The following is a 10,136-nucleotide window of genomic DNA, read 5'->3' as shown; positions in this document are numbered from 1 at the left end:
TTGCTGTAGTTTTTCTTAATCCAAAACTCCTGATTGTTTGATTGGAAAAGTCCTGATTCATTCTCGGTTGTCAAAGCTCCATAGCTTACTGAAATGTTGCTGCAGAATGAGTTTCCTTCGTAACTTGGCTGAGGCTCGTAGGAAATTTTCCAAGAAATTGCATGTTTTTCTCTTATTGCTCTTGCCTGTTTGAATGTTGAAGTGATACATCTTGTTGCTTAATTTCAAGTTTTGACTTTTGGTAAAGCTCTTAAGCAAAGCCGAATGCTTGGGGTCTGAATTTTGAAGTTTGGAAATGAAAATGTAGCTGGCATATGTCTATGTTGCAGAAGGCTTCAAAATGCAGAAATCTTCTACCTTGCATGCATGATAAATTCGGTAGGAGTGTGAGGTTGGGTTTTGGTGAGATGGTTGTGTGAATTTGTTTGGGCAAAGTTGCTGAAGTTTAAGAACATAAGAAATGTTGCAGAAACATTCCTTCGTGGCTTGCATGGAAAGTGTCTAAAACATTTTCACTTTGACCCCTTGACTTCCAATTAATGCCACTACAGCCCAAATAGTTGAGAAAATTAATCAATTGGGTCTCTCTGATTTTTGCAGCAATACATTATGGCCCAATTACATTACAAATTCTTGCAATTAGGTCCTAAAACACTTGCACTTTTACCCCCTTAAGTTCCCCCTTTGTCTTGTTATGGTCCGATTAGTTGAACAATTTAATCACTTTTGTCATTCTAGAATCTTAATTGCTTTTGGTTTGCTTTGACATGATTTTGGGTAGGACGTTTAGCGAGTTTTAGGATACATTTTGAGGTTCAATAAGTTTTAATAGATTTTTTTTTTTAGCTTGGATTTGTGTTCTAATCACATTTTTTTGCATTTGATTTTTTATGGGTCTCATCTTAAGTCATCAATTTTGGTACTTTATTTTACTCTTTTTTCAGAAATTTTCAGTCCCTCTAATTAAGTCCTTCTTGCATTAGTTGCTTTGTGCATGGTTGGTTTGTCTATGTAAATAATTTAATTGACTCAATTTAGTGTTTAACTTTCATTTTTCATATTTAATTTTTGTTTCATGTGATTATTTGATAATTTAAGTGGTACCTTGACCTTTTTATTATTTTGGAGGGTAAGTTAGTAATTTCACTACGTTAGGGCGTCGCTTCAAGGGAGGTACACTCTATCCTTCATTTGCATTTCATTTGACCCTACGTGCTTCTACGTGTTATGTGAATATGCATGCCTACTCCGCTTTCCTTACCTCTTTGCATGCATTAACTTGCTTTTTACTTTTATTTAAGTTTTATGGGGTATGTGTACACCTCTTGGCTTGTAATAGATAGGGCTCGGAGAGCATCTGTCCATTTCCCCTTCCCCTTTATGCTTTTATGGGGTATGTGTACACCTCTTGGCTTGTAATAGATAGGGCTCGGAGAGCATCTGTCCATTTCCCCTTCCCCTTTATGCTTTTATGGGGTATGTGTACACCTCTTGGCTTGTAATAGATAGGGCTCGTAGAGCATCTGGTCCATTTCCCCTTCCCCTTGGTTGCTTGCTTTTGTTGTTACATGTTAAATTGCTTTGGTAGGCTCTTGCATCTAGTCGAGCATGCTAAGTGCTACGTGCTACGTGTTTACGAGCGTTTTGGCATGTCTACTTGCTTTCAGAAAGAGGGAGCCGCAAGGGCCAAACGTAAATCAAAACCCCTTGCCAGAGCACGTTGGGGTTATTATGGACGATGCGGAGTACGAGGAACAAATTAAGAAATTGGCAATAGAAGCTGAAGTGTTTGGGGTCACGGACCGACCGTTTGTCATAGAGTTGCCATTCGAAGAAGATAACAAGCCTTTTGTCTTAGATCTCACGCCAGCGGAGAATGAAGCTTTGAAACCAGTAGTCATCGAATTCCCGAAGCAGGAGCCCGTATTAAGTCTGCAACAAGTGCCGTGGAATTACGATGAGCCTAGCATACAGATCGGGGAAAATTCAACTGCAAAGAAGGAAGTGTCAGTAGTTACTAGATCGGGGAAGACTGTAAATCCATTTGAGACTACTACTCCAATTCAAGCCAATAGTTCTGAGCCACCCCTCAAACCAACAATTACCGAGAAAGAAGCCGTGGATTTCCTTAAACGACTCCAGAGAAGTGAATACAACATAGTGGAAAAGCTAAGCAAATCACCTGCCCAGATAACCATGTTGGACCTACTTTTCTCCTCGGACGTGCATAGGGATGCATTGATCGATGTATTAACAAGAGCTCAAATTCCGAGAGACATTTCTGTTGATAATTTTTCAAACGTGGTGGGGAGTGTATTATTCAAGAAGCAAATTGCTTTTTCTGATGATGAATTGCCGACGGAGGGCATTGGACATAATAAGGCGTTGTACATAACAGTGAGGTGCAACGGAAAAATGCTGCCTAAGGTGTTAATCGATAATGGATCCGCACTGAATATCTGTCCGTGGAGTACCTTAGAGAAACTAGGGTTGCAAGACATCAAGCTGAGGCCTTCAGGGACTATCGTTCGAGGGTTTGATGGAGCTCAAAGGGAGCCGATAGGAGAGGCAGATTTAGTAATCGAGATGGGGCCCGCCCAGTTTCAAATAACTTGCCAAGTCATGAACTTCCCAAGCATTTATAATATTTTACTTGGAAGGCCATGGATTCACAAGTCTGGGGCCGTGCCGTCTTCGTTGCATCAATTACTCAAGTTCGTGGTAAATGACAAGCTAATCACTATCTTTGCTGAAGAGGACTGCCTGGTGATCACCGATTCTGGAGTTAAAGAGGAGGGTAGTCAAAGTGTTACCATGTCCCCTCACAGCACATCCGATATAGTCTCCGTAAGTTGGATAACCACGGAGGAACAAACTCCCTCAAAAGCCAGTGTAATGATGGCTAGAGAAATGATTCGTGGAGGATACAAATTCGACAAGGGTTTGGGGCGTGAACTGCAAGGGATCCTGAAGCCAGTGAAGATAGTAGAAAAGAGAGATACCTTCGGTTTGGGTTTCAGACCAACCGCCAAGGATTTCAAGGAGATGAAAGAGCGTAAAAGAGCAGAAAAGGAGGGCCGGCAAAGGGCTTTCGATATTCCACCACTGTGGTATACTTTTCCCCGGCCAACTGAAATAATCACATCAGAGGGTAATTCAACTGAAGAAATCGAGAATAGTTTGTCCCAGTTGTTCGTTGGGGCAATATTTGAAGACAATTTCCTGAGCGAGGCCGAATTTCCTGACATCCCTGAGGGGTCTATTTCTAATTGGACTGCCGAGGTCCTGCCTATTCAGAAGGAGTTTCGGTAAATCTAGGGGGTTTATCATTCATGTGAATTCATGAAAATACCTTTGCATCTGTAAATAGCCAATGAAAACAATTTTCCTTTTAACTAACGTTTGTGCATGTAAATATTGTTAAGCTTTCGTTTCAATTTGCTTTCAATCAAAGGTCTTTATAAAAATGCACAAGTTGTTCTTGTCATTGTTGTGTTGTTTATTCGATTGTTTATATTCATATTGCTTGATTCATTTGTTTGTTGTATGCTTATTTACTTATTATCCCACATTCGTTAATTCTTTCAGATGGCCAAAAATAAAATTATTTGACCCTTTGGATATCACAGTTCTGGAATACGATAATGGCAATCTCTATATCACTCACGACTTGGAGGTCTGTGAATCTGAACTCCAAAGCGAGAGTGATAATGAGGAAGTATTCGATTCTTTTGCAAAGGACTTTGAACAATATGAGGAAAAACCAAAACCGAACCTGGAAGAAACAGAAAAGGTTAATATTGGCACTGAGGATGAGGTTAAGGAGGTGCAAATTAGTATTCATTTGAATGAAAGGCAGAAAAAGGAGTTGTTTGAATTCTTGACCATGTTCCAGGATGTATTTGCGTGGTCCTATGATGATATGACTGGCATTTCAACTGATGTGGTGGTGCATAGGTTACCCACAGACCCTTCTTTTCCACCCGTAAAACAAAAACCCAGAAAATTCAAACCAGATATAAGTCTCAAAATAAAAGAGCAGATTGAAAAACAACTCAAAACCAACATTATCATTGTTTCCCATTACCCAATTTGGCTTTCAAATCCTGTCCCTGTTCCAAAAAAGAGTGGAGAGGTAAGAGTTTGTATTGACTATAGAGACCTTAATAAAGCCAGTCCTAAAGATGATTTCCCTCTACCAAACATTCACATTCTCTTAGACAATACGGCCGGACATGAGATTGAAACCTTTTGCGATTGTTTTGCTGGCTACCACCAAATTTTAATGGCAGAGGAGGATAGGGAGAAGACTGCTTTCATTACCCCTTGGGGTACCTTTTGCTACCGAGTCATGCCTTTCGGTTTAAAGAATGCTGGAGCAACATATCAGAGGACCATGACAACCCTATTTCATGATATGATCCACCGGGAGATGGAGGTCTACGTGGATGATATTATAATCAAGTCCAAAAGGGCAGAGGACCACTTGGTTGATCTGAAGAAATTATTCGAGAGGTTACGGAAGTACAATTTGAAGCTAAATCCTGCAAAATGCGCCTTCGGAGCACCTGCGGGTAAGCTGTTGGGATTCATTGTTAGCAAGAAGGGCATAGAAATAGATCCGGCGAAAATCAAAGCAATTCGAGATATGCCAGTGCCGAAAACTCAGAAGGACGTGAAAAGTTTCTTAGGGAAGATCAATTTCATTGGGAGGTTCATCGGCCAGCTAACTGCCACATGCGAGCCGTTGTTCAAATTATTGAGAAAGAATGTGCCGTTGTATTGGAATGAGGAGTGTCAACAGGCTTTTGACAAGATTAAAGATTATTTGTTGCATCCACCAGTTTTAGTGCCGCCCAAACCGGGCCGACCTTTGATTATGTATTTATCTGTACTCGATGGAGCAGTAGGGTGTGTTCTGGGTCAGCACGATGAATCCGGAAGGAAAGAACAAGCCATTTACTATCTAAGCAAGAAGTTCACGCAGTACGAGGCTGATTATTCATTCATTGAGAAAAGCTGCTGTGCATTGGCCTGGGCAGCCCAAAAGTTGAGACACTACCTGTTGAGCCATACCACTTATCTTATTTCCCGATCTGATCCTTTGAAGTATCTTTTGGAGAAGCCGATGTTGACTGGGCGTTTGGCGAAATGGCAGATAATTCTCTCAGAATTCGATATTGTTTTCACCTCACAAAAGGCGGTCAAGGGGCAAGCTATAGCTGATCATTTGGCGGAAAATCCAAGGGATGATGATTACCAACCACTCCGTACTTATTTCCCTGACGAGAGGGTCCTATTTGTAGGCGCTGCAGATGATATAAGTGAACAAAGTCCTGAATGGAGGCTTTTCTTCGATGGAGCTTCGAATTCTCTCGGAGCTGGAATTGGAGCTGTTTTGGTGTCACCCGAAGGGAAGCATTACCCTGCCGCTGCCAAATTGCAATTCGCTTGCACGAATAACATGGCTGAATATGAAGCTTGCATTTTTGGTCTCAAAATGGCGTTGGAAATAGAAATCAAAGAATTGATAGTTTTCAGTGATTCAGATTTGCTCGTGCATCAAACCTTGAAACAATGGATAACCAAAGATTCGAAAATTCTACCCTACCATTGTAGTCTGCTTACTTTGGCCAAGCAGTTTCAAAATTTGGAGTTTAGACATCTCCCGAGAGCCAGGAATGCATTCGCCGATGCTTTGGCTACCTTAGCTTCTATGATCCAGTATCCTGATGAATTGAAGATCGAACCAATCCAAGTTCAACTTCAAGACAAGCCTGCCCACTGCTGGGTTACAGACGAGTCCTCGGATACTATTCCTTGGTTTAATGATCTTAAAGAGTTTCTCAAAACGGGGTCTTACCCTCTGCATGCTGGTACAAAGGACAAGAGTTTTCTGCGTAGAATGGCTTCAAAATTTTTCTTAAATGGAGAAGTGTTGTACAAAAGAACCTCGGATTTGAACCTTTTAAGGTGCATTGATGAAGATGAAGCTCAATATATGATGAAGGAAGTGCATAGTGGCGTTTGTGGACCTCACATGAATGGCCATTTGCTAGCGAAGAAAATCATGAGAACCGGATACTTCTGGCTTACTATGGAGCATGATTGTATAAATTTTGTCCGGAGATGTATAAAATGCCAAATGCACGGTGACATTATACGCGCTCCACCCACTGAACTGCATAGCATGACCGCCCCATGGCCCTGTTCAATGTGGGGTATGGACGTGATTGGTACAATCGATCCTCCCGCTTCAAATGGACATCGATTTATATTGGTGGCGATCGAGTACTTTACCAAATGGGTTGAAGCAGAGTCATTCAAACATGTCACGAAGAAGGTAGTGGCCAATTTCCTGAGAGATCACATCATCTGTCGCTTCGGAGTACCCGAAACGCTTATCACGGACAATGCCAAGAATCTGAACAATGACATGGTAGATGGACTATGTGAGCAGTTCAAAATCAAACACCGCAATTCTGCCATTTATAGGCCTCAGATGAATGGAGCTGTAGAAGCCGCGAACAAGAATTTGAAAAAGATTATCCGCAAAATGACTGAAAGGCATCGCGATTGGCATGAAAAGTTGCCTTATGCATTGATGGCATACCGGACTTCTATCCGGACATCAACTGGGGCAACACCGTATTCACTCATGTATGGAATGGAAGCTGTGTTACCAGCCGAAGTTGAAATTCCTTCGTTGCGAATCCTCATGGAAGCTAAGTTGGAGGAGGCTGACTGGATAAAGCAGCGCCATGAACAATTGACGTCGATCGATGAAAGGCGATTCAATGCTATTTGTCATGGTCAGTGTTATCAGAAACGGGTGGCCCGAGCTTACAACAAAAAGGTCCATCGGCGGGCATTTGAAGAAGGTGATAAGGTACTGAAGCGAATTTTGTCGATGCAAGATGAAGCTAAAGGCAAATTTGCTCCGAATTGGCAAGGGCCGTTCATTGTCCAAAAGGTATTACCTGGCGGAGCCCTTATTCTAGCAGAAATGGATGGACGGGCATTCCCTCAACCCATCAACTCAGATATGTGCAAAAAGTTTTTCATTTGATCGTGCAAATTTTCTTTAGAAATTCATGCAAAATGGCGAAATGCAAGTCAGGCCATCTTCTTTTACACTTAAAATATTTTATCCCTACTTGTCCCCTTTGAGCCAATTGACAAAATTTTCGTTTGATAACCCCTGAGGATTGCAAACCCCACACTGGGGCAAAATTTTAATTTTGAAAGAGAGATGAGCAAAAGAAAGGGAAAAGAACCCCACACTGGGGCAAATTTAATTTTTAAAGAAAAATGCAAAAGTGAGGAAAATGCAATGAAGAAAATGCAAAGAGTGAAAATCCGATTAAACTGGGGCAAATTTTCCCCGGTTTCATTCAAAATCGGAAATGATGCAATCTCAGTTTATTTTACCCCTGGCATCGAACTTGCTTTCAAGCCTTAACCTTTCTGGAAAACATCCCACCTGACCTCATTACAAAGCCCAAAGTCCTGGCTTCCGTCATTTGTTGCATTTCTATTAGCAAAATTTGATAATCAACTGGCAAATGATGTCTGTAATGCCTTCGCCTAATCTACAAGGGAAGTGCATTTTACTGATGCCTGAAACCTTTAACTCATGTTTCTGAGTCGATCATGGTCGAGATGTGTCTTTATTCTTCAGGCGAAAACCCGAAAGGGCGCCTCGTAAAAAAAAAAAAAAAAAAAAAAAAAAAAAAAAAAGAGAAGAGACAAAAAGCAAAGAAAAACAAAAACAAAAAGAAAAGAAGAAAAGAAAAACAAAAACAAAAAACAAACAGGGTGGGGGCAACTTTGGTGAAAACCCGAAAGGGCGCCAAGGTAGGTTTTCACAACAGACGAGCGCGAGAAGGAACAGCTGGTGACCTGGTTCGTTTGGAGTTTTTCCTCATGTTTGTAATACTTTTGCCAGTATCGGATTCCGAAGCAAAATATCCAAAGTCTTGAATATGATTTTCGTTGGCTAAATTTGTATTGTTCTTTACAAAATGTATCTTTGTGAATCTTTTGGTTGTTCTCAATTATTTGTGTATGACTGCTTATGATTGTCTACATTCTTTTGCATGCTCATCTTTGCCTGACATAGGAAATAATCTTGCATATACATTGATCGTTATATGACAAATTTTCACGCATCATTCTTTTACCATTGAATTCAAATGAGTGATAAACCCAAAGGTTTGAGCAAAAATAGGGGATTCAATCATCAGATACAGGGAGTAACATGCAACAAAGCTACCACCTGGATTGGGTGACGTGGTCAATCCGTATTTTATCAGTCTTAGAATTTGCAAAGTCACAAGTTCGACCAAGACGGATGCCGCAGAACAGAGGCAAAAATAGTACAAGACTCATGTTTACACGATTCACAAGGCAAACCGGATCAAATAATGGTGGCAAATCCATTATTATTTATTATTTTCTTGCAGGAACACTGCGGTCACAAAATGAAAGCGATCATTCTTTTTTTTCAAACCTAAAGCAATGTTATTTGCAAAGTTGGATTATAAGGACCAACATCAGCCATCGCTTCAACTACAGAGATCCAATCTCCCTCTAGGTACAAAAATTTGAACTACTCTCAGGTAAAAATTCAATTCTTTGTCTCAAACTTCCCCAGTGAAGTCCCTGTTCGGGTCAGTCCCGTTTAAATTCTGTTCGGGTCAGTCCCGTTTAAATTCTGTTCGGGTCAGTCCCGTTTAAATTCCTGTTCGGTCAGTCAGTCCCCCGTTTAAATTTCCTTCGTCGTCCCGTTTAAATTCCTGGGGTCAGTCCCGTTTAAATTCTGTTCGGTCAGTCCCGGGTCAGTCCCGTTTAAATTTCGTTCGGGTCCCAGTTCGGGTCAGTCCCGTTTAAATTCTTGTTCGGGTCAGTCCCGTTTAAATTTCTGTTCGGGTCAGTCCCGTTTAAATTTCTGTTCGGGTCAGTCCCGTTTAAATTCCTGTTCGGGTCAGTCCCGTTTAAATTCTTGTTCGGGTCAGTCCCGTTTAAATTTCTATTCGGGTCAGTCCCGTCTTATTTTTCATGTTCGGGTCAGTCTCGTATTAGAATTCCGGTTCGTTGGAATCTTTTGCAGCCCAATAACACAGGTAAGTATTTGGTGTCCACTTCTTTGTCTCAAGTTTTTTCAAAACTCAGACAAAGAGGGGCAAACTGTAGACACCAAATTTTGAATAATTTGTATGTGGCATTTACTTCATGATTTTTATTTTAAATCGCTTGCATTTAGTTCATTGTTGTGTGTTTTGCATTTTTAGTTGTTATTTTTATTTTAGTTTTATTCATTTTGCCCTTTTAGTTTGTCTATTCATTTATTTTGTTTTGTCATTTCAGGTTTTTAATCACTTTTAAGTTTTAGATTTGAGTTTTTAGTTTTTTTTTAGTTTTTTTTTTAGTTTTTAAGTTTATAGAGTTTTAGAAAGAAAAGAAAAATCATTTTAGTCATTTTTGTTTTTATTCAATGCTTTCTTGAAAGAAAAATGAAAATGAAAAATCATAAAAAATGAAAAAAAAGAAAAGGAAAAAAAAAAGGAAAAAAAAGGGGAAAATTTGTTCACAAAAATATGTTTATTTCTTTAAATTCAATCTTTGGGCACATTAGTTATTTTTTAAGTTATTTTGAGAAAAAGAAAATGATGAAAAAATGAAAAATTGGAAAATTTAAAAATGGCCATTTTTGTTTAGTTTTTTTTTGTTTTGTTTAAAATTATTTTTGTTTTGTTATTATCATTATTACCGGGTTTGTGTAATTTTGTTATTATTATTATTTATATTATATTTTCTGTAATCTTCAAGTTGTTTTCTTTAAAAAAAAAAAAAAAAAAAAACGCTTGCGGCATTCAGGCTGCATTCTTTTTTGCAGCTTGCCAAGGACACTTCGTACGTGCCATTGAAGGGCAGGATGAAGGCAGAGGCTGGCCTTCATCCTGACCATTCAGTGGAGGGTTTAAGGGCCTTGGAGTCCATATAAAAGAAAAAGGGAAAAGCCAGCCGCAAAGAGGAGATTTTTTTTTGGAGAAGAGATTGACGAAAAAAAAACCACGGCAAAAGAAAGAGGAGAACGGGGCAAAAGAGAGAGGAAAAATCTGAACCAGAGTTCA

The 10,136-nt window shown here is 39.8% G+C and overlaps 1 protein-coding gene across 1 annotated transcript; it reads left to right on the top strand.

The window, feature by feature from the left end:
* Window positions 1-1,731: 1,731 nt before the first annotated feature.
* LOC113769234 lies at window positions 1,732-7,069 on the top strand. The gene is made up of 2 exons (XM_027313700.1): window positions 1,732-3,282; window positions 4,127-7,069. Exons 1-2 carry the CDS (start codon window positions 1,732-1,734, stop codon window positions 7,067-7,069), a joined length of 4,494 nt encoding a protein of 1,497 aa, XP_027169501.1.
* Window positions 7,070-10,136: the final 3,067 nt, after the last annotated feature.

The sequence above is a fragment of the Coffea eugenioides genome, chromosome 4 (genome assembly GCF_003713205.1).
Source record: "Coffea eugenioides isolate CCC68of chromosome 4, Ceug_1.0, whole genome shotgun sequence".
NCBI classification, from domain to species: domain Eukaryota; kingdom Viridiplantae; phylum Streptophyta; class Magnoliopsida; order Gentianales; family Rubiaceae; genus Coffea; species Coffea eugenioides.
Note: the sequence above shows the minus strand (reverse complement) of the source record. Positions and strands in the feature narration are given on the sequence as shown.